The sequence below is a fragment of the Mesoplodon mirus genome, assembly GCF_964341445.2.
Source record: "Mesoplodon mirus genome assembly, contig: HAP1_SCAFFOLD_1081, whole genome shotgun sequence".
Classification (NCBI taxonomy): Eukaryota; Metazoa; Chordata; class Mammalia; order Artiodactyla; family Ziphiidae; genus Mesoplodon; species Mesoplodon mirus.
The window spans coordinates 46,582-72,709 of NW_028294982.1; the positions used below are offsets into that span (position 1 = coordinate 46,582).

General features: G+C 36.3%; 1 protein-coding gene across 6 annotated transcripts in view; it reads right to left on the reverse strand.

Moving 5' to 3' along the window:
- Positions 1-25,506, reverse strand: part of LOC309797841 (ankyrin repeat domain-containing protein 26-like) — a 66,221-nt gene extending 40,715 nt beyond the window's left edge. For 2 of the 6 annotated variants that reach the window (XR_014292819.1, XM_082646236.1), the window contains exons 1-9: positions 25,071-25,504; positions 21,915-22,008; positions 19,790-19,888; positions 19,144-19,172; positions 18,979-19,051; positions 8,325-8,407; positions 6,070-7,182; positions 4,193-4,344; positions 1,733-1,903 (exon numbers count right to left, since the gene is read on the reverse strand). Coding sequence is in view for 3 of the 6 variants with exons in the window: in XM_082646236.1 (XP_082502362.1) it covers positions 1,733-1,903; positions 4,193-4,344; positions 6,070-7,182; positions 8,325-8,407; positions 18,979-19,051; positions 19,144-19,172; positions 19,790-19,888; positions 21,915-22,008; positions 25,071-25,169 (1,913 nt within the window). In the remaining 3 variants the exon portion in view is untranslated. Of the gene's footprint in view, positions 1-1,732; positions 1,904-4,192; positions 4,345-6,069; positions 7,183-8,324; positions 8,408-18,978; positions 19,052-19,143; positions 19,173-19,789; positions 19,889-21,914; positions 22,009-25,070 lie in introns of all 6 variants that reach the window. The other 4 variants (XR_014292820.1, XM_082646235.1, XR_014292821.1 and 1 more) reach the window with 3 other exon arrangements.
- Positions 25,507-26,128: the final 622 nt, after the last annotated feature.

Sequence of the window (26,128 nt, forward strand, 5' to 3'; positions counted from 1 at the left end):
TACATAAAATCTTTGCATTGGTAATTAATTTTCTATAAAAGAGATTAAACAATAAATAGAAAGAGTAACATTAAAGGACAAAGAAAATACACCATAATAATATTAACAAAGCATTAAATTAAATTAAGCTGACAATCAAAGGAAAAGGAAAAACATAATGTTACTTGCATTATTTGATAGGAAGAAATATACCAGGGTTTTTTGTTATCGTCATTTTCAATAAAAACTAACTTTATGGCACTAAAACCTATTTCGAAAGTATTAAGTCCTATATGAAAGAAACCCTTTTTTAATAATCATGATATTAGCTTTTCGAGGACTTACTATGTAATTGCTATGCATTATTATAAGCACCTTACATGTCTTAAAGGCATTTTAATCCTCACAACAATTCTGGGAGAGAGGTAATACATTAGGTCCTTTTTACACAGGAAGAAACGCAGCACAGAAAGGCTAAGTAACTTGCCCAAGCCCATACAGCAGATCGGCAGCTGACCCAGAATTCAAACCCAGGAAATCTGGCTTCAACACTTGTGTTTCACAATATGATGAGAAGGTAATATTTATTTTAAGTGTTCTTAAGTAATATGATAGCAAATGAATCTGTATTATTATTCCATGTCTAGTTATAACTATAAATAATAATTTCTGAATCTTACACATATTTTTCAAAAATAAAAAGACTTTAAACCCAGGCAATATTGGAATTCTATTTTCAATAAAGATTTGCTTTTGTAAAGAAATTCATCAACCCACTGATGAGGGTTTCATTCACCCATTCATTCATTCACCCATTCAGCTGTTTATTCATACATTCAACATATACTTAGCGCACAATTACGTGTTAATGACACTTTTGGTATAGGAAGCATGACTTTTGAAATTTAGAACTTTATAATCCAAAAGTAATAATCTGTGATAGATTGTTAATAGTTTTTTTCCTATCAAATATAAACAAAATCTTACCCTTTTCCCTGGAATCTAAACCACTATGAAGTTAACATAACCTGTTTTAGAGTACCTTACAAAACCATAGCCACTCATGATGATACTGTCATCTAGAATTATCAAGGAATGATTAAATCCTTTTCAGTATGGCCTAAATGTTTGTAAATTTGATTATATAATTTTTAAAAATCTATGTATGACAGAATAACTTTTAAGTACTCATCTGCATATTCAATTATATAAGAATATTACACTTCAAAATCAATGAACAAGCCCTTACCATAAAACTATACGTGAATAGAAGTATTATGTACAATTAGTTTACTATAATATTTTAAAGATAATGTAATACAATCAATAAGCTTTCTAATATTGGACATGCAAACAACATTAAACTGAATAAATGCATCCTCTACTGGCTCATTTCCAACAGCATACAAACATACTCTAAAAACGCCCATCTTAACATAAAAAGAGAAAGGAAACTCCCTTGAACTCCACATTCCTCTTCAGTTACCTTCCAGTTCTCTATTGCCTTTCCCAGTAAATATTCCCTAAGGAGCCGTTTATACTTATTCACTACAGTCCAGCTTCCATGGGGAATATTTATTGAAACTACTTCTGGTCAAAGCCACTCGTCCTCATCTTAACCTTTCAGCAGCGTTCATCTGGTATAGTTGAGAATACTCCTGTCATGACCTGTACACTATATTATGCTGTTCTATTTCCAGAAAAAGTATTCAGTGCTAATATTTCTTGACCTAAAAGAATTTGTACATTTTACCTGCCATCATCCTGATCTACTCCACTTAAACTGCTGTCATCCTTCATGTGTAGCAGACCACCACTCAGTGAATCAGCCTTCTCAAACATTGGTGTAATCACACATTCTTTTGATGTCCATTTTTCATTTTCCTTTTTCTTTACTTCCTTCATGTGCACGCCAGGACTGCTACTTTAAAAAATCCATTAAAAAACCAATGTTTTCTAATAATTCTACTGATAAAGAATAAAAAACCAATTTTTGTAAAATTCCAACTCTTACCCATCATAAGTCATTTATTAGTTCAGAAAACACTTATGAAGTACCAACCATATGCAAGCAAATACAAATTCTTGCTTCAAAGACAGATACACAATTATGATACAATGTGATATGTAAGCGTTGACACATGAAAGTTATAAGTGAACATAGGAAAGCTTTACAGAAGAGGTTAAATAAACAGAGGAGGTCATGAGGAAAAGAAAATGGAGAAAATCATTTTACTTGGTGATTAGAATGTGAGCACAAAGATTAGACACATGGAGTCTAGGTGTTTCCTAGAAACTTGGAAGGAAAAGTACAAAATACATGGAAGGAAGAAGAGAGATGAGTCTGGAAAGACATTCTGAAGAACCTCAAGTGCTACAATGAAAAGCTGGAGTTCACTGCCTAAAAGCAATGACTCTTAGACATGGGAGTAATAATTAGATTTCTACTATATTTTTTTGTTTTGTTTTGATATATAATAATGTTTAATTTGCATGATTTTTAAAAATAACATGAGGTACATAAAACACGAAAGAAGAACTGAAGGAAATATCTTTGGGGGAAAATTTACTTTTAAACACACACATGTTGGGGTCATGTCAGCATCAGGGCTGAAAGATAGGTACCTCATAGTAGCCCTCCACCACCAGCAACAATTTGGCATCTATCCACAGACAACAGTGGCTTTGTGGCAGTTGCAGGATCCAGCACCATAAACCAAGGGACCTGGGAAGAGTCCTGCCCACCCAAGTGGTAACAGACATACAGACCACAGCCCAGCTGTGGACCCTGCATGGCCCATGAACTGGCTCCAGCCACTCTTAGCAACGTCCAGGGAACCCCTGGAAAACACTGTCTTAGACAATCACCCACAGACGAGAGAGCCTTTGTGGAAACCCAGGTTTCCAGCAGAGAAGTGCCAGCATACCACTGGAACAAAAAAATGCAAGTTGGGATACATTGGAGAGGGCAGTTATTAAAGACTGGAAGAGGTGACTGCTACTTCAAATTCAAAGACAGCAATGCAAAACTTCAAGTAGCATAAAAAAAATCAAGAAAACATGACACTACCAAAAGATCACAATAATTTTCCAGTAACAAATCCCAAAGTCATGGAGATCTGCAATCTACCTGATAGAGAATTCAAAATAGTAGTTTTAAGGAAACTCAGTGAGCTACAAGAAAACACAGAAAGACAACCCAATAAAATCAGGAAAGTAATACACAAACAAGATGAGGAGTTTAACAAAGAGATAGAAATAATAAAAAATAACCAAATGGAAGTTTTGGAGCTGAAGAATACAATGAATGAAAGGAAAAATGCAATAAAGAGCACTGACAGCAGAATGGATCAAACAGAAGAAAGAATCTGTGAGTTAAGAGACAGGAGCTTTGAAATTATCCAATCAGAGGAGAATAAAGAAAAAAAGAATGAAAAAGTGGGAAGAAAGCCTACATAAATTACCAGATACCATCAAAGGAAATAATTCATAAATCATTGCAGTTCCAGAAAGAGAAGATAGGGAGAAGTTGGCAGAAGCTTATTTAAAGAAAAAATGGTTGAGAACTTCCTAAACCTGGTGAGAGATTTGGATATCCAAGTTCCTAAAGCTCATAGGTCACCAAACAAACTCAACTTAAAGCAATCCTCGCCAGGAGACATTATAACAAAACTGTCAAAAATCAAAGACGAAGAGAGAGTCTTAAAAGCAGCAAAAGTAAAGAGGCTTGTAAATTATAAGGGAACCCCCCATAAGTCTATCAATGGATTTCAAGAGAGTAGGACGACATATTCAAAGTGCTAAAAGAAAAAACCTGCCAACCAAGAATACTCTATCCAGAAAAGTTGTCTTTCAGAAATGAAGGAGAGATAAAGGCTTTCCCAAACAAAGCAAAGCTGAGGGAGGTCATCACCACTAGACCTGCCTCACAAGAAATGCTGAAAGGACGCTAATTAGTAACATAAAATATATTTAAATATACAACACACTGGTAAAGGTAAGTATACAGTCAAATCCAGAATACTCTAATACTGTAATACGGTGGTGTGTTAACCAATTAACTCTAGTATTAAGGCTAAAGGACAAGAGTATTAGAAATAACTATAACCCTAGAAAAATATAAAATTTGTTAATCATGAACAGTAGCTCAAATGAGAACTTGTTTTATAGGAAAATAACAATTATCTATTGTTAAATACTGACATAGGCTTACCTATCAGAATCTTCATTCTCCATGGTAGGAAACTGTTGGTTATTAGTTTTTCTGCTCTTTCTCTGTTGAATTAATCCACTATCATCAGCATCATATATGTTTTCTGATACTTCCATTTCACTACTTTTGTGCTTCTTCTTTGCTTCTTCAACCTTTAATGAAAGTTTGACACTACATATAATTGTTATTACCTTATTCATTATAAAGACCTTTTCATTGTCATTAATTACTTGACTCAGAGTTTGCCCCGGCTTTAAGCAATAAAAATAGTTTTGTGCTTACTTTAATTTTTTTAATTACAAGTCATTGAAATTTTTGTAAAGTCTGCTTCTTTCTGTTTGAGGAAAAGAAATAAAATTTTAAAAATTTCAAAAAGGGCTTTCTTAATGTGGTGCAGCTATTCACATCCACTCTTCCCTGTCTGATGGCAGAGACAGAGAAATAAAGAGACAAAGACACAAAATTTGTCCTCTTTGGTCTTTACCACCTGGATTTTGCATTAAACAGCCAAATTTAGAGGACGGGACACCTTGGTGCTTCAGTAACAAAAAGGAAACATCCTTCTTTCTGCACTGAAGCTATTCTTCCCCCACTGCCTTTTACAATTCTTTTTTCATTTGGATCCTGGGAATATCAAAAAAGTGACGGTGTTCACTAAAATATATGAACCAAAGTTTACCAAAAAACAGGAGTAGAGTGAAATTGATGAACTGTTAGTTAGTGTGGAATTCTGGAAAATGAGTAATGCCTCCCAATTTCACATTCAATAACCATGAAATTTTAGAGCTAAAGGGTACAGAAGCAATTATCTACTTTAGCCCCACTATTTACCAATAATGGGAATAAAACCAAGAAAGGTTCAATGATTTGTCCAAAGCCCCTAAAGTGGCATTTCCTATCATTTCATGGCACCAAAAGAGATGATACAATTCTGTAACCCTGAATCTGATAAATTACCAAATGAATTCATCAGATTAATCAGATAAGTTAAAAGTGTGACTTTGGCAAAGTAATTTAATGCCTCAGTTGGGGGTAGGGCTCATCTCTTTTTCTTGTAAAGGAGAATATCTACAGATTTTTGTCTATCTTTAAAACTCAGTCAATGCACCTCTTACACAAAAGAGCAAAGAAACAAATTTAAAAATCTATTATTGGAAGGAAAAAAAACCTCACTGCACGTCAAAACTCAGTTTTCTCCTTTGGAGATAAATACTGAATTTGTTTTGCTGAGGGTTTATACTACCTAAATGATAAAATCATACATGTCAAAACTTACCACATTTTATTAAACAACATAATGTAAAGGTCTGACTCAACAGAAACATCTGAGAGTGGTGATTAAAGAATATGTGGGAGTACATGTATTTGTTATTAAAAATATCTTGAAGTGGCCATGCTGGAATTCTAAGTGCCAAGCAATTGAGTAAAGCAGAGAAGATCGCATCCACTAAAGCACAATAAAGAGATTAGTTTAGCAGGAATACGTGTTTATGTCCCTTCTTTCAGTCACTGCTTCCTTCCCATACTATAGAGTGTAGTTTATATTTAAAACCCAATAGATTAAAAAAAACCCCAAAACCCTAGCTTATTATATTTCTTAAGTAATTTCCTTTGTGGAAATTCTGGCTCAGAAGGTCACACGGTATGTAGCTAAATTAGTTTCCCAGTTCATATGAAAGACTGACAGAGAGAGACTTAGGTTGATTAAGGAACAAAAGCCATGAAAATAGTTTCCTATTATTTAGATGGCAGAAGTAATCTATTTCTACACAATTACCTATTTAGCTGACCCCATTTTATTACTAAGTGGAAAATCAGAATGGATCAGAGATCATTGATAAAGAGAAAGAACAAAGTAACAACAAATGAACCTCCACCTCTTTTTGAAGTTGAATTTTCTCTTTTCTGAAAGCCAGGAACTCTACTTGTAACTTGCCTATCTCATTCTTAAGCCTTTGCATATCTTGCTGTAATTCTTCATTTAGATACACTTTGGATCTTCTGTTACTATTCGGTGGAGAAGAACTCCCATTTTCTAATTCAGGTTGCATGCTTTTATAGTTATTAGCACTGCAATTATCTGCAAGCAATGGCTTCTGGAACCAGTCTTGTATTGGTTTGGTTTTCTTATAAGTATTTGTAACAGCAGAAATATCACGACTTTTTATTTGAATCATGTGTTTCATTTCATTGGAGCGGGCAAGCCATAAATCAAAAAGTCTTTTGGGATCACTAGACTGAGGTATACATCCGACGTCTAATTTCCAATTAGTGGTATTTTGGTTCATATTTTGTAACATTTGCATATCAAGTTCTTGGTCTTCTTGCATTTCAAATGTAACTACTGGGTCCCTTAGTTTTTTATTTTCTGTATCATTATAAAAACTCTCCTCATTTTTGTTAAAAACATGTTCAGTGTCTGGTTTATCACTTTTATAGTCTAATTTAATTTCATTTAAATAAAGCTGTGAAGATGACGGGCAAGCATGTCCCCAAGACCCAGAGGTTAAATAAGATGGAAAAACATTTTCAAGCCTGGGTTCTTTTTGTTCAGGAAATGCTTGGAATGCTAGAGAGACAGATACTCCAAATGCATCTTTTGCCTGACAGTCAGGTATATTATTTGTCAAATTAGAAGGTATTTCCTTTATGTTTGCTCCTTCTTTAGGGTTATCATGTAGTGGCTCTTCCTCAGGACAAACAGTAATTTTGTATTTTCCAAAAGTTCCACCAAACTTCCACTTTAACTTATTTGTGATGCGTTTGAAGTTATTTTTCCACCCTAATTTGCCTTGTTTGATCCACATTTCCTCATGCTTTTGTACACAAGGAAGTCCTGAACATACAGATATGTCCTCTCTATCACATTCCTTATTCATTTCTGGTTCTTGAGGCATTTTTTGCAGATGCAAAAGTGGAAGATCAATTGGCTTGATTTGATTTTCAGATGTCTTTTCTGTCAGGGTACATGTTTGTAAAATAACTTTATCCTTAAGTAATCAAGTACGGACAAAGAAAAATTAGAAAATAATTAAAATTTAACCGTTAAACTTCTTAATCTATGTTTAGCTACTCACAAATCACTGGATTACAACTAAGAAGTGAAAAATAACTTGCCTTAGCCTGAAACAGGAGAAAAACATGAACTCACAAACCCAATTTTGTCACTGTTTGTTTGAACTAAATAATTCATATATGTTAAATCTACCAAAAATGAATTAGGAGATGATTTTTAATGTTACAAAGGCTTCCTTACTTAAAAATATTTCAGCTCACCGTACCTTAAAAAGTCCTTATGTGCACGTAAGGATTTTTTTTTTTTAAGGACTAGTAACTGGAGAATAGACAAACCTTAAATTACTAGGAGCCAAAATCAATTAACATCAATCAGAAAGAGGAACAAATTCCTAAATTTTAATGCAAATTATATACTATGATAGTATTATACATTGATGTAATACCTGCTTTCATTCAGTTATATTATATTCTAATATCCACTAATGAAAGTGGATAAAACATTGTTTAATATTATTTACTGGTTTCCTACCCTGAAATGAAATAAATTAGAAAGTTATTGTTTGTACCCTAACAACAAAGGTCCAATTCTGGAAGGTCTGCTTCCTTAATAGGCAATTGGGTTGATTGTATGACCCCTTCTCTCCCTGAATGTAGATCTTTAGGTCGATTACATAGAGGTCACAGGACAGAATAAATCTTTAATCTTGGCATTAGTGACTGGCAATTTGAAACTGCAAATTTTGAACAGCTGGGAATGATTTCTCCTTCCATGAATCTAACTCATGGACCATCACTGATATACTGTTCATAATTTCAACTGCTTAATCATACGATTCAGTATTTGATTATCACCTTCTTTATCATGTAAGGAAGAAGCAAACAATATTGAGGAAATTTTTTTGCCTCAATTCCAAGTACAAAGTTTAACTATAAATTATAATAGATTCTAACAATATTTTAAGCTTTGTAATTAAAGCACTATAAAAACTAACTATTAAATTATTATCTATCAATTTTAAGAGGTTAATTTTGAAAGGTAATTTCATTTGAACTCTGTTGTTAAACCATAGAAAACAATATTGAGCCAGAAATTTACATTCACATTTTTACATACCTGTGAGTGGTTATTTTCACTTCCATCAAGCCTTTCTTGTGCTTCCTCCGATGTTATTTCTAAGTCTAGTTCTGCTGACAAATCTATATGTTTAGTTAAAATTAACTACTTAGAACAGTTAGGTAAAAGACATAATCTTTATAAAAATAGATTTAAAAAATTTTATCAAATGACAATTTAAATTAAGCTTAATCTTTAGCTGAATATTTACTTCTTTAAGAAATACTTCTAATTACCTAAAACTCCAACAAACCATCTGGGAAATACCAGATGTCACCAGGTTACAGGCACACAAACATCTCAAAGATTCATTGACAAATTCATCCACCAAACATCAATGAACAGAACAATCAGAAACCAAACAAAGGGTTTCCCTGGTGGCGCAGTGGTTGAGAGTCCGCCTGCCGATGCAGGGGACACAGGTTCGTGCACCGGTACGGGAAGATCCCACATGCAGCGGAGCAGCTGGGCCCGTGAGCCATGGCCTCTAGGCCTGTGCGTCTGGAGCCTGTGATCCGCAACGGGAGAGGCCACAACAGTGAGAGGCCCGTGTATGCAAAACAAACAAACAAACAAAATTTAAAAAGACAGGACAAACATAGAAAATCACAATATACTCTGTTCTCTACTTCATAATAGTACCTATTTAACAACACACCAAGCTTCAACTGCAACGTTATTCATGGTTTCCAAAATTACTGTTACTTTTCATGCTTTTATCAGTTCCTTAATCTGAAATGTTTTCCTCTACTCTTCTGACAAAGTTCTTTTCACCTTTTAAGACTCAGCCTGCTTTGTGAAGTCCTCCTTGATTACAGCTCTCTTTCCCCAAATAGGTATCTCTTTCCTAGTAGCTACCTTAGTACTTTATAGATTTTTCTAGTGTATCTTCATCACCTGAACTGTAAATTATTTCTTCACGTCTATCCTCTTTGCTTCTAGACTGTAGAGGACAATCTCTTGAAATCATCTTTGTATAAACAGTCTTTATTTTACTCAATAATTATTTATTGAGTTCCTACTCAGTACTAAACATGGAGTTTAAAGAAGAATGTAGATAAAAGGTGTCAGGGATGGCTTTTCTAGAGATAATGCCTGAGCTGAGACTTACACAGTGAGGTCAGTCAGATTCAAGGGAATAGAGGGCAGGAAAGGGAGAGAGCATGGAAAGCTGTAGCAAGACAGGCAGAGAAGCATACATAAAACAGGGTGAATAGTTGTCTAAAATACAGGGATAGATGAGAGAGCATCACCAGCAGTTCAGAATTCCAGAGCAAAGGACAGACAGAAAGGGCTAGAGAGGGAGAGTCAGGTAGAAGTTAGATTACGAAAGCCTCGTGTCATTCTAAGATGGCTGGACATTAATATGCTTTAAAGAGTGGTTCACGATCACTGGTGCATTTGAGATAGATCACTCTAAATGCTGCGGGAGGGATGAATTTGAAGGCCATACAAATAAATAGAGGGAGAAGAATTTGATGGCATTATAATGCAAAAAAAAAAAAGATGATGCAGGCCTACACTGAGGAACTGTTTCCAGAAATATTTAGGATATAAAATTACCAGGACCCAGCATAGAATAAATCTTTATTAAATAAATAAATGCACGAATCCTGGGCCCCTCAAGAACTAGACTCTGCTTATTACTTTATAAAAGGTATCAACTGAGAAGAGAAATGATCTGCATGAACTGTTTTAAGTTGCTTGTATTTAGTTTCCAGTTTTCCTGTTTCACATCTTCCTGTGTTGAGGGGGCTCGTGTAGGTGTTTCATTTGAATTTGTGCTTCTTGGACCTACCAAGCTCATGGAGAAATGAGAGCAAACAAGTCACTTGTATAGATAAAAAAAACTTTGAGTTTATAGCTTGTAGTCACTACTCTAGGAGATAACTGAGAATCTTTTGTAAATGTAACATTAATTCCACAGGTAAGGAAAGACAAGAAGATAAAACTATAGGACTGGAAAAAGAAAACAGTGTATGATTTATTACTATAGCCCTGATCATATGACTGATTAAGGGCACTAAATTAATCGGTATTTATGTAGAACATATATTAGATGTGGTTAATCAATAGACTGGGCATCCTAGTAGAATTAGAATTGATTTTCCTTACACTATCTTTAAATGATCAGCACTCCTTAAAACCAATATCCCTTGTGAACTATTAATTCATTAAAAATAATAAGTTGATATACTATGTGGACACAGCTAAGAAGGAGGGACTATGTAGCAATCCCCAATGACTCCCATTACTGCTGGGAAAGCCAATTCTAAAATATATAAACTCATACAAAATACAAGAAATAGTTTAGTATTTGGTTTTGGAGGTGCTTTTTTCGTTACATTGAATATAGTTATAACTAATACTAATGAATTCAGAGCTAAACAAAAATAAAGCTAAGAAACTACATTTTGAGAAGGGAATCTTCAGATGTCTGCCTAGGTTTCCCAACTAGTCCCAAAGTTCTAAATATAATCTTGCTACCCACTCTCAGGTGTATGCTAAATACTAGCCTAATGAACCTATTCTCTCTCCTAATTCCCTTTGTTATTTATTATGTTGCTTTCCTCAGAGGAAGAATGCAAACGTCTTGCTAAAAGACGTTTCGCTGCAGGTTGAATAAAAGGAGTAGACACAAAGCAGATTTTGCCACAAAATGATTTTGGAAACATCAGGATTATGGTGAAGCCATGCCGAGGTGGCCTACGGTTGAGTGCTCTGTGCTTATTTATTACATTGTTTGCTTTCTCTGTTTTCTGGCAGTTGTGACTCACACAGGTCAAGAAGCGTGTAATCCCCTAACAGAAACAACACTCCGATATTAATCTTTTCTTTATCTGTTAAGGTCATCTGTCCAAATTCTGTGGATGCTGACTGATTTTTGGTCATTGATTGTGACACAAATGGATATTTATCATCAACTTTCAAATGCCTGGCTCTTTGACAAGTCTCATTATTGAGCCACAAACTAGCAGAATCCCAACCTGAAAAATCTGAAAACAAAGTTTCCGTTTATTAGAATGTGAATACTAATACAAATTTGACTAACCTGAACAAATTCTTTCTTCAGAGAAGCAGTCCCATGTCCTCCTCTCCCCTCAAACACACTACTCCCTCATGGCTTATTGTACCTTACACATCACTGCCATTCATATAGATACGTTAACTATTGCCTCTCATGTTTTTCTAATTTTTAATTTTCTAGTGTTACTTACTTTGATTCACTCATCAATCTCTATTACATATTCTGTATACCTTAAGAGCTTTATTAATAATTACGTTTCTTCAACATATAAATTTTTTCATTAACAAAATTATGTCTAACCATTTATTTTGTGTTTAAATATGCATGACAGTATTGTGTGTTCAAGAGACATGGGTTTTAAAAAATCTTTTAATGAATGGTACTACTTTAATACAATGAGATGGTCTTTCCTCAATGTACCAATATCTTCAGAACTCATTTTTTAAGGCTTGGATAAATATCATAAATTTACAAAAGAAATGATAGCCTTGAGTGACTAATTGTTTCCTGGTAAAAATAGGATAAGTCTAGGTCCACACTAGATCCAAAGAGCATACAGTGCCATGACACAGGAAATGAATACATAACAAAAATATTTTTCTTTTTTTTAACGAAAGTAAAATTGTCAGATTTCAATTTCTTAAGACAAATAAGAGCTGAACCAAGATGGTGGAGTACAAGGATATGCTCTCAGTCCCTCCTGTGAGAACACCAGAATCACTACTAGGTGCTGGACAATCATCGACAGGAAGACACTGGAACTCACCAAAAAAGATACCCCACATCCGAAGACAAAGGAGAAGCCACAATGAGACAGTAGGAGGGGCACAGTCACAGCAAAATCAAATACCAAACAGGTGGGTGGGTGACTCATAGACTGGAGAACACTTATACAACAGAAGTCCACCCACTGGAGTGAAGGTTCTGAGCCCCACATCAGGCTTCCGAATCTGGGGGTCCGGCAATGGGAAGAGAAATTCCTAGGGAATCAGACTTTGAAGCCTAGTGGGATTTGACTGCAGGACTTTGACAGGACTGGGGGAAAAACAGACTCCACTCTTGGAGGGCACACACAAAATACTGTGTCCAGTGGGACCCAGAAGAAGGAGCAGTGACCCCACGGGAGACTGAACCAGACCTACCTGCTAGTATTGGAGGGTCTCCTGCAGAGGCGGGGGTTGGCTGTGGCTCATCATGGGGACAAGAACACGGGCAGCAGAAGTTCTGGGAAGTAGTCCTTGGCGTGAGCCCTCCCAGAGTCTGCCATTAGCCCTACCAAAGAGCCCAGGTAGGCTCCACTGTTGGGTTGCCTCAGGCTAAACAAACAACAGGGAGGGAACACAGCCCCACCCATCAGCTGTCAAGTGGATTAAAGTTTTACTGAGCTCTGCCCACCAGAGCAACACCCAGCTCAACCCACCACCACTCCCTCCCATCAGGAAACCTGCACAAGCCTCGTAGATAGCCTCATCCACCAGAGGGCAGACAGGAGAAACAAGAACTACAATCCTGCAGCCTGTGGAACAAAAACCACATTCACAGACAGATAGACAAGATGAAAAGGCAGAGGGCTATGAACCAGATGAAGGAACAAGACAAAACCACAGAAAAACAACTAAATGAAGTGGAGATAGGAAACCTTCCAGAAAAAGAATTCAGAATAATGATAGTGAAGATGATCCAGGACCTCGGAAAAACAATGGAGGCAAAGATCGAGAAGATGCAAGAAATGTTTAACAAAGACCTAGAAGAGTTAAAGAACAAACAAACAGAGATGAACAATACAATAATTGGAATGAAAACTACACTAGAAGGAATCAATAGCAGAATAACTGAGGCAGAAGAACACATAAGTGACCTGGAAGACAGATTGGTGGAATTCACTGAGCAGGAGAGAAAAAAGAAAAAAGAATGAAAAGAAATGAAGACAGCCTAAGAGACGTCTGAGACAACATTAAACGCAACAACATTCACATTATAGGGGTCCCAAAAAGGAGAAGAGAGAGAGAAAGGACCAGAGAAATATTTGAAGAGATTATAGTCGAAAACTTCCCTAACATGGGAAAGGAAATAGCCACCCAAGTCCAGGACGTGCAGCGAGTCCCATACAGGATAAACCCAAAGAGAAACATGCCGAGACACACAGTAATCAAATTGGCAAAAATTAAACACAAAGAAACATTACTGAAAGCAGCAAGGGAAAAATGACAAATAACATACAAGGGAACTCCCATAAGGTTAACAGCTGATTTCTCAGCAGAAACTCCACAAGCCAGAAGGGAGTGGCATGATGCACTTAAAGTGATAAAAGGGAAGAACCTACAACCAAGATTACTCGACCTGGCAAGGATCTCATTCAGACTCCACGGAGAAATCAAAAGCTTTACAGACAAGCAAAAGCTAAGAGAATTCAGCACCACCAAACCAGCTCTACAACAAATGCTAAAGGAACTTCTCTAAGTGGGAAACACAAGGGAAGAAAAGGACCTACAAAAACAAACCCAAAAGAATTAAGAAAATGGTCATAGGAACATACATATTGATAATTACCTTAAACGTGAATGGATTAAATGCTCCAACCAAAAGACACAGGCTTGCTGAATGGATACAAACACAAGACCCATATATATGCTGTCTACAAGAGCCCCACTTCAGACCTAAGGACACATATAGACTGAAAGTGAGGGGATGGAAAAAGATATTCCATGCAAATGGAAATCAAAAGAAAGCTGGAGTAGCAATACGCATATCAGATAAAATAGACTTTAAAATAAAGAATGTTACAAAAGACAAGGAAGGACACTATATAATGATCAAGGGATCAATCCAAGAAGAATATATAACAATTATAAATATATATGCACTCAACATAGGACCACCTCAATATATAAGGCAACGGCTAACAGCTGTAAAAGAGGAAATCAACAGTAACACAATAATAGTGGGGGACTTTAACACCTCACTTGCACCAATGGACAGATCATCCAAAATGTAAATAAATAAGGAAACAGAAGCTTTAAATGACACAATAGACCAGATAGATTTAATTGATATTTATAGGACATTCCATCCAAAAACAGCAGATTACACTTTCTTCTCAAGTGCGCACAGAACATTCTCCAGGATAAATCACATCTTGGGTCACAAACCAAGCCTCAGTAAATTTAAGAAAATTGAAATCATATCAAGCATCTTTTCTGACCACAACACTATGAGATTAGAAATGAATTACAGTGGAAAAACATAAAATACACAAACACATGGAGGCTAAACAGTAAATTACTAAATAACCAAGAGATCACTGAAGAAATCCAAGAGGAAATCAAAAAATACCTAGAGACAAATGACAATGAAAACACAACAATCCAAAACCTATGGGATGCAGCAAAAGCAGTCTTAAGAGGGAAGTTTATAGCTATACAAGCCTACCTCAAGAAACAAGAAAAATCTCAAATAAATAATCTAGCTTTATACCTAAAGGAACTAGAGAAAGAAGAACAAACAAAACCCAAAGTTAGCAGAAGGAAAGAAAACATACAGATCAGAGCAGAAATAAATGAAATAGACACAAAGAAAACAATAGCAAAAATCAATAAAACTAAAAGCTGGTTCTTTGAGAAGATAAACAAAATTGATAAACCATTAGCCAGACTCATCAAGAAAAAGAGGGAGAGGACTCAAATCAATAAAATTAGAAATGAAAAAGGAGAAGTTACAACAGACACCGCAGAAAGACAAAGCATCTTAAGAGACTACTACAAGCAACTCTATGCCAATAAAATGGACAACCTGGAAGAAATGGACAAATTCTTAGAAAGGTATAACCTTCCAAGACTGAACCAGGAGAAACAGAAAATATGAACAGACCAATCACAAGTAATGAAATTGAAGCTGTGATGAAAAATCTTCCAACAAACAAAAGTCCAGGAGCAGATGGCTTCACAGGTGAATTTTATCAAACATTTAGAGGAGAGCTAACACCCATCCTTCTCAAACTCTTCCAAAAAATTGCAGAGGAAGGAGCACTCCCAAACTCATTTTACGAGGCCACCATCACCCTGATACCAAAACCAGACAAAGATACGGCAAAAAAAGAAAATTACAGACCAATATCACTGATGAATATAGATGCAAAAATCCTCAACAAAATACTAGCAAACAGAATCCAACAATGCATTAAAAGGATCATACACCATGATCAACAGGGATTTATCCCAGGGATGCAAGGATTCTTCAATATACACAAATCAATCAATGTGATACACCATATTAACAAATTGAAGAATAAAAACCATATGATCATCTCAATAGATGGAGAAAAAGCTTTCAACAAAATTCAACACCAATTTATAATAAAAACTCTCCAGAAAGTGGGCATAGCGGGAACCTACCTCAACATAATAAAGGTCATATATTACAAACCCACAGCAAACATCATTCTCAATGGTGAAAAACTGAAAGCATTTCCTCTAAGATCAGGAACAAGACAAGGATGTCCACTCTCACCACTATTATTCAACATAGTTTTGGAAGTCCTAGCCTCAGCAATCAGAGAAGAAAAAGAAATAAAAGGAATATAAATTGCAAAAGAAGAAGTAAAACTGTCAGTGTTTACAGATGACATGATACCATACATAGAGAATCCTAAAGATGCCACCAGAAAACTACTAGAGCTAATCAAAGAATTTGGTAAAGCTGCAGGATACAAAATTATGCACCGAAATCTCTTGCATTCCTATACACTAATGATGAAAAATATGAAAGAGAAATTAAGGAAACACTCTCATTTACCATTGCAACAAAAAGAATAAAATACCTAGGAATAAACCTACCTAGGGAGACAAAAGATCTGTATGCAGAAAAGTATAAGACACTGATGAAAGAAATTAAAGATGATACCAACAGATGGGGAGATACACCATGTTCTTGGATTGAAAGAATCAATATAGTGAAAATGAATCTACTACCCAAAGCAATCTACAGATTCAATGCAATCCCTATCAAATTACCAATGGCATTTTTTACGGAACTAGAACAAAAAATCGTAAAATTTGTATGGAGACAAAAACGACCCCGAATACCCAAAGCAGTCTTGAGGGAAAAAAACGCAGCTGGAGGAATCAGACTCCCTGACGTCAGGCTATATTACAAAGCTACAGTCATCAAGACAATATGGTGCTGGCACAAAAACAGAAACATAGATCAATGGAACAAGATAGAAAGCCCAGAGGTAAACCCACACACCTATGGTCAACTAATCTATGACAAAGGAGGCAAGGATATACAATGGAGAAAAGACAGTCTCTTCAATAAGTGGTGCTGGGAAAACTGGACAGATACATGGAAAGAATGATATAAGAACACTCCCTAACACCATACACAAAAATAAACTCAAAATGGATTAGAGACCTAAATGTAAGACTGGACACTATAAATCTCTTAGAGGAAAACATAGGAAGAACACTCTTTGACATTAATCACAGCAAGATCTTTTTTGATCCACCTCCTAGAGTAATGTAAATAAAAACAAAAATAAACAAATGGGACCTAGTGAAACTTCAAAGCTTTTGCACAGGAAAGGAAACCATAAACAAGATAAAAAGACAACCCTCAGAATGGGAGAAAATATTTGCAAACAAATCAACGGACAAAGGATTATCTCCAAAACATATAAACAGCTCATGCAGCTCAATATTAAAAAAACAAACAACCCAATCCAAAAATGGGCAGAAGACCTAGATAGACAGTTCTCCAAAGAAGACATACAGATGGCCAAGAAGCACATGAAAAGCTGTTCAACATCGCTAATTATTAGAGAAATACAAATCAAAACTAGAATGAGGTATCACCTCACACTAGTTAGAATGGGCTTCATCAGAAAATGTACAAACAACAAAGGCTGGAGAGGGTATGGAGAAAAGAGAACCCTCTTGCACTGTTGGTGGGAATGTAACTGATACAGCCACTATGGAGAACAGTATGGAGGTTCCTTAAAAAACTAAAAATAGAATTACCATATGATCCAGCAATCCCACTACTGGGCATATACCCTGAGAAAACCATAATTCAAAAAGACACATGCACCCCAATGTTCACTGCAGCACTATTTACCGTAGGCAGGTCATGGACGCAATCTAAATGCCCATCGACAGACGAATGGATAAAGAAGATGGGGTACATATATACAATGAAATATTACTCAGCCATAAAAAAGGAATGAAATTGGGTCATTTGTTGAGACGTGGATGGATCCAGAGACTGTCATACAGAGTGAAGTAAGTCAGAAAGAGAAAAACAAATATCGTATATTAACACATATATGTGGAACCTAGAAAAATGGTACAGATGAACTGGTTTGCAGGGCAGAAATTGAGGCACAGTTGTAGAAAACAAACGTATGGACACCAAGGAGGGAAAACCGCAGGGCGTTGGGGATGGTGGTGGGATGAATTGGGAGATTGGGAATGACATGTATACACTGATGTGTATAAAATTGATGACTAATAAGAACCTGCTGTATACATTAAAAAAAAGACAAATCAAAGAAGAAAGCAAGAAATGTAAAAGTGAAAGTTTAAAGCCTGTTTCATCACAAGTGTCCCTTTATCATTTCACATCCATCAGCTCTGTAATTGGTTTAAAACAGTGGTTCTCAAGTGTCACCTGAGCATCCCTGGAGTCCCAAGACTCAACCGTTCAAGGGGTCCAAGAGGTCAAAGCTATTTTCAAAATAACAGTAAACGTTATTTCCATTCTCATTCTGTTTTAAGTGTACAGAGCAGTTTTCCAGAGACAAGATATGTGATAACATCATACTTCTAATGGCTAATAGAATGTATGATTGTGTGTGCTTGTATTTTAAATTTTTCAGTTTTATTTTCCAATACAGTAAACATCAGTAGATACAACCTACTTAAACAAAAGTTCCTTGGAATTCTCAATAATTTTTAAAAGTATAAAAGGATCCTATATCTGCATCATAAAAAATAACAAACAAATAAATAAAAGGATCTTAAAGCCCAAAACTTTCAGAATTACTGTTTTACAAGATTGTGTCTATCAAATCGTCATTAAGGTATGATTACTTTCCCCCACTTTTAATAATCAAAGACCACACACACACACACACACACACACACACACACACACAGAGTCTGCTAATCAAAACATCTGGTTGGCTTAAGCTCATCCCTGTAACACCACTAAAATGAAATAATTAAATTTGAAATACAATTGACATGTTAGCAAGTGAAGCTTTACTCTAGGTTAAGGTCAGAATTCAAATAAGCATTTTATAAAACTGGAAAAATCTTAGAATCTAATAATTAACCTCTGAGAATCCCTAAGAAGTACAGAGATTCCTAACTGAGAACTTTAGGGTATTGAAACGTACATAGAAACATCTGAGTTAAAGCTTACATTTTAAAAATATCTTTTTCTTATGCTTGTAAATATCTTTTTTTCAAAACATGGATACCAACAATAACATGTGCCTTATTTATGTCAAATCCTTCAATTAAACTTGCAAAAACAAAAGAAAAAAGAATTAGGAATATGAAGGCTGTGAGCGTTTCAAATATTTTAGTGTACCTCTTTCCAGAGTGAAATTTGCACTGCAAAATTTACCTGATCTGGCTGTTTGTAAATCCTTCATTCCTACTGCTTTATTAGGAACAGAATCTTTCACTCCAACTGCAGGCTGAATGGGTTTTGAAACAAGTTGATTAATAAATAATGTACATTTGATACAATCTGTAGTTAATAATTCAAGACAAAAATATAAGTTTTTACCTTCAAGTGAGGATATTTTTCAGGAGAATCTAAAAGGCAAAAGGGACATAGAATCAATTACACGTAACTATGAAAGCCAACTATATATTCATGCAGTTAGTACTGAGCAGAACCCTCATGCTTGGCCTTGGCAGTGAATACTTTAGGTTTTGGTGTTTTGTTTCTTGGGGGAAGTTAGGACTGCAACAAGACAGACATATGAATCCACTATAGATACTGAAGAAAAAATAGGAGTACAGGTTTAACAAAACATGCAGTTAAGATTTCAAAAGGAAGATTATGTTCCAAAAGCCTTTATAAAATAGAAAAATGCACATGTACCAATGTGAACATGCTGATTGATGAGGAGAAAAGTGATCTTTAATCAGAGCAACAAATCATGACCCCGAGAAGGTAAATGTGAAAGCTGATGGTAAAATGCAACAGCACATCTTGAATGCAATACAGCAGCATCATTTACACCGTTATACTACAGGTATTTATCATGTTCTTCAGTTTGTCCTGTAATTTAGGAAGTGCACAGTTGGGATGACAGTTCAGTTGAATGTATAATTCATTTCTCATCAGAGAAAGGGTTATGAACTGATCAGCTTGGATATACACTTGTAGAATAATAGTTCATAAAAATATTCATGTTTTTCCATACCCATGTGGGCTACTGGTATGCCTACATTTCTTGGATCCTCTAGTTTAGTCATCTTAAAGTTTCTCGATCCACTCATGCAAGAAGGTATATAAGGCACATCTAAGAAATAACGTATTATAAGTTTTCAACATCGAAGTACGATTATCAAAAGGGAAAAAGTAAATTTTACTGCCACAGAATTATTAGATATTAAAAATCTTTCATATTTCAAAATCAGTGTAGTATTTACTGAAAATAACAATTTTAGCATTTAGGGAATGAACCCTATTAATTTCTTTTGTTTCCAAAATTAGTTTGTTTCAGTATATCATGCTAATGTTTAAAAGGATTTTTGTGAAACAATTATCATCAAAAATTTAGCTATCTTAGGGACTCCCCTGGCGGTCCAGTGGTGAAGACCCCATGCTTCTACTGCAGGGGGCACGGGTTCAATCCCTGGTTGGGGAATTTAAGATCCCACATGCCAAGCCAAGCAGCCAAAAAACCACAAACCTATCTTAAAAAAACAAAAAACAGCCAATGCTTCCATATTCAAATTAATCTCATTTGAATAACACATACCAACACAACATATATCTTTGATGCCTGATAGTTACAAGGAGGAGCTGGGGTTTACCTCAATTCTAGCACCCACTCCTGCTTCCAGTATTCTCTGGAGCAGCAATGACCTAACCTTGTTTCAGTGTAAATACACTGAAGTCATCTAACGAGAGTTCTCTCAAGTTTCCTCATCACCTCCACAATCACCTCCCTAACACCCTTCTTTCCCCCCTCTTTCCTTTCACTATATTCTTTCCTCTTCAAAGGTAGTCTCTGGATCTGTGGTCTTAATTCTCCCCCTTTGACATTCTTTTTATGGATCATCCCCACCACTTCTTTTTTCCTCTTTGCTTAGCAGTGGCACCTTACATCTATAAGTTCTACTTCAACGCTTTGCTACCCTCTGGCTATAAACACACTCAGAAAGAAAAACAAAATAATGCTTTTCCTTGATCCTGTTCTGTCTTGAACTATCCAGTGGCTCCTCTTCCAGATTTCTCTCAGTGCAAGCCTACACCCTTGCTACTCTGAGAGCTTGTCAGAAATGCACAATCCCAGACCTGCTGCTCAGCATGTGCACTTTTCACAAGGTCCCCAGGGGACTAATTAAAATTTGAGAAACTCTGACCTATCAGTCTGCTTCTACATTCCCACAGTAAGAGTGGGAAAGCTTTGCTGTTCGTCTCTGACAAGTTTCGGTGCTGGAAGCTCACTTCAAATTTGTCTCACTTTTCAAATACTCTTCTCTTCCCTTTTCTAAAGACCTATTTTACTTTGCCCCCGTCCTCCACAGACCCCTGCTTCCTTTTCCTTCATTTACTCCCTGTAACCTCTGCCTCTCTCATTCTTTAGTCCTTCTTTCCTCTTCCTCATTTCCCAACTTTCCTTAGGTTGTAGAGTACCTTGAAACGGAACTAATAATTTAGCTCCTTAAAGGGGACTCTCAATTTAATCTGTGGCTGACACCAGATAAGATACACAGCTTCCCTCCTTTTCTCGTCTTTTTCCTCACTATGCATTTGACAGGTGATTTTCTTTTTTTTTGCATCAACAGTGTTATGTTTTTTAATAGTTTTCAGAGTATAAGCTGCATAGCTTTTTAGAATAAAAAATGATATAACTTCAGGTACATGCTTTAGGACACTTGGTTAAACAACAAGCAAACTGTGTCTTTGAGGACCACCTCAAAAGGGTGGCACACTTCACAGTGTAACTTGGTAACAGACATGGAGATAGATGATTATATCATGGCATGTTGTCTACAAAAGAACATCTGGACACTCAGAGCTTAAATAGAACACACCACACAGTTAAGTATTCGAGCACTGCTTTTTGGCCAAATAAAAACTGCCTAAAAACTGCTGATGGATTTTTGACAAGAAAAAAAGACGTAGCTGCTTAGTTCTTCTGATACAGCACTTCTTTTCCAGAATGAGACAGGCTCAGTTCAACTTGAAATCAGTGTGAGGAATGATTCTTCCTCTTAACCGACAGGTGATTTTCTTTGGCTATTAGAATATATCAGAATTCCCATTTTAAATCAACATGCTGTCAAATGACTTTTTCATAAAAATATAGTTCTTACCTTCTACTTGTCCATTTAATATATTTTTTCCTCTTTGACCTGCAGCTCCAGATAAATGATCAACATACTTCTCTGGAAGTCTCTCAGAGATACTCTGTTAAAATTGATATTAATAATGAGTTGCATAAAGCTTTCCTAATCCCCTTCTAATAGCTGGAAATATCCTACTTTTTAAAAATTTCCTACTTTACAAGCAATTAGATTTAAAAATAAGAGAAGCATGCATTGAAAACCCAAACATTGAAATAGAAAACTTCATATACACTCTCTAGATCAAGTCTATCTTTTATCCTCATTTGGCTACTGACTCTGTAAACTGAGCATGGAAAGCCAGAAGAATAATTTTCACAGACAAAAAATGTGCCTGACCTACAGGCACATTTCAGCAAAGAATTAACTTCACAACACCTAACTCTACTTTACATTCTTTGTCAAAAGAAGAGAGTATTTTTAAAAAATATGTGTTTAACTAAATTCTTTAATAAGTACACTTGGTATAAATTTAAAATATTTCTAAAGACAGAAATTTTTTAGTATTAAATTAATATACTTGGCATGAAAAGAAACCATGAAGTATGTCATGTTGAGCATAAACAGAACACTGTAGAAGCTGCTTCATTTAGGTAAACAAGGGCTTATAAGAATCTGTTATTTGATAAAATTTTTATTGATAGGAAAAATAGTTGAATAAAATAGTGAAGTAGTAAGAAAAACTTTTATGTCTAAATCATAGCAGAAAATTTAAATATAGTTATGCAACTCTTCAAAAAAGTACAGCAAGCTTTAATAAGGGAAGAATAAGAACTTTTATTTATTAATTATCTAAATGTGCCAAGCTTTTCTTATGCACATTTTATTTTCTACATACAACAACAATGATAAAAGTGATTGTAAGGACAGTTACCCCACTTCCTGTTTCCTGGTCCTTCCAAGATGCGAGAGTGTAATGATGAACAGATGGGATCCACTGTTCTCGCTGTCCAGAATGTCTCTCCCCTGGACTCTCAAGTGATTGGCTCCTTCCCATCCTCCCCTTGGTAGCTTTTCTCACATGCAGATCTTTTCTGACTACCTAAATTCCACTCCCACTCCCATCCCCATCCTAACTACAAACTCTCTCAATGTTGTCTAACGTAACATTCTCCATTTTCTTTGTCTCTCACTGTTGTGGCCTCTCCCGTTGAGGAGCACAGGCTCTGGACGCGCAGGCTTAGCGGCCATGGCTCACGAGCCCAGCCGGTCTGCGGTACGTGGGATCTTCCCGGACCGGGGAACGAACCTGTATCCCCTGCATCGGCAGGTGGACTCTCAACCACTGCGCCACCAGGGAAGCTCTCTCCATTTTCTTTACATGAAGGACTTAACAGTGACTTATAAAGGATTCCTGTTGGGTTTTATGTTCCCACCACTACAGCCTTACCCCTCAATTGGTACAGTCAGTGTCTAACTGCCCAGTATATAGTTGGTATTCAATAACAGGAATTTATTTAAGATCAAAACATTTAAAATGTCGAGAGGACCTCAAGTACCAAAGCACTTGATACCTATAGGAGATCTCCGATAACAGTCTATAGAAACTTAACATACCCCAAGCTAGAAATCCACATGCCCGTTCTAATTTTCCTATTCTTAACACTACTGTCATTTTATTGTCCTTCAGGTTTTAAAAAAGTGCCCCAGCATTTAGTGAGTCACTAATTGCCACTGTGATCATTTTTTATTAGTTTCTGCTTTATAACAAAGTGAATCAGTCATACATATACATCTGTTCCCACATCCCTTCCCTCATGCAGCTCCCTCCCTCCCACCCTCCCCATCCCACCCCTCCAGGCAGTCACAAAGCACCGAGCTGATCTCCCTGTGCTCTGCGGCTGCTTCCCACTATCTATCTACCTTACGTTTGGTAGTGTATATATGTCCATGCACTGTGATCATTTTTGTCTTACATTTCTATAGCACCCTTTACAGTTTACAAGGTGTGTTCACAGCTCTTACCACATCTGTTCCCTACACCTACCTGACAAGTGGGTACCAGTACCATTTTTACGAAGGACGTCACTGACGCTCAACCAGGGTAGACAAGTTTTTCCGAGATCCCACAGCTCGTGACAGAACCAGGATGCTACCATGTCTTTTGACTTTAAACACAGTGCTGTATCACTGCAGCAGCTGCCTAGGTCTAACAGATCAGGCCCTTCTTATCTCTTTCCATAGCTGTCACCTTACAACAGGTCATCATTACTTTATATTTACGTTACTTCAAGTATGGCTGCCATAAAGGTACTCAACGCACACTAGTTTATCCAAAATGGTGTGTACTTATTAAAACATCGCTAAACCAAACTGTTGTTATTATAATGCCACATACTTATTATTCCCCATTCTTTTGCTTCTCTTGAAACGTTCCTTGCAGATCTATTTGAAAATCCAAATGTACTAATACTTTCAAGTCTCAGGCACTATCTTTTTCAGGTCTAAGTGGTAAAAAACTACATTTCAACCTGTTTCTCTCTGAACCTCACTAGGAGTTTTACACATCCATATGTACCAAAGAGACATACATTTGCTTGGGAGACTGGGACTGACAGATACACCCTACTATATATAAAATAGATGAATAATAAGGACCTCCTGTATAGCACAGAGAACTCTACTGAATACTCTGTAATGGCCTATATGGGGAAGGAATCGAAAAAAGAGTGGATATATGTATAACTGATTCACTTTGCTGTATATCTGAAAGTAACACAACATTGTAAATCAACTAGACTCCAACAAAAATTTTTTTAAAAAAGAAAAGAAAAAAGAAACATACATTTGGCCATAGGCTGACCTGGAATAATGCTTCAGTTTTTAGATAAATTTAACTTCAGAACCCAAACTGATTCCTTATTCTAAGCCTTGGTTTTTGCTCTGTGCTACACTGGTTTCATTAGGTGAATCTTGCAAATTAACAAAAGTGCACTATGTGGTAGATATTATACTTAGCACACAATTATTTAATTAATTACAGGTTAAAAATGTAAGGAAAAAATTTTGATGGGCAACTGCAAAGGTGAGAAAGTAAAGTCAAAGCACCCCCCCCTTTTATGTTTTAACATCATTCAGTGCTTATATTTTAAAATAAAAAAAAATAATTATAATAGAAGACAGTACCTCAGAATCCCAAGGTGATTCTATACCTTCCTCTTCTCCTAATCCTAATGCTGACATCATATCTGTAAAATGCAGCCACAGATACATTAATGAGAACATTTACTACTATGAATTTTAAATACATATATGTCTATCTCCATCCACAAATATTTAAATAAAATAAAGTAGCAGAAAAGAATTTCAGAGGGTTGAGGCATTTTCAGGAAGAAAAAGTTGGTAGTAGTTGGGATACTTCTGAAGAAATGGAGCAAAAGAAACATACTTAAAAAGAAATGAAAAAAAAAAAAAGGGCTTCACTGGTGGTGCAGTGGTTGAGGGTCCGCCTGCCGATGCAGGGGATACGGATTCGTGCCCTGGTACGGGAAGATCCCACATGCCGCAGAGCGGCTGGGTCCGTGAGCCGTGGCCACTGGGCCTGCGCGTCCGGAGTCTGTGCTCCACAACGGGAGAGGCCACAGCAGTGAGAGGCCCGCGTACCACAAAAAAAAAAAAAAAAAAAAAAGAAAGAAATGGATACTATATTTGGATCTAGACACTTCAGATGTTTTTAGACTAGCCTTTAAGCATAGAAAAAATTCATAAATATTCACTAAATTACCACTCCTATTATTTTTCTGAGCTCCATCAAAAGAAGTCAAATTGGGCTTCCCTGGTGGCACAGTGGTAGTCTGCCTGCTGATGCAGGGGACACGGGTTCGTGCCCCAGTCCGGAAAGATCCCACATGCCGCGGAGCGGCTGGGCCCGTGAGCCATGGCCGCTGAGCCTGCGCATCCGGAGCCTGTGCTCCACAATGGGAGAGGCCATAACAGTGAGAGGCCTGCGTACCGCAAAAAAAAAAAAAAAAAAAAAAAAAAGTCAAATTGTTATGATCTGTTTGCTCCTATGGAGCACGTTCAATATCAGTATCATTTTCTTTTTCTCCAATTTCTGGATTTGTTGCTCCTTCCTATAAAAACAAAACAAAACAAACACCTCATTCCAGAAAACATCATATTCATTCATTTGGTCATTCAATCAATCAGTAAGACCACAAACATTTACTGGATCTATCAAATCA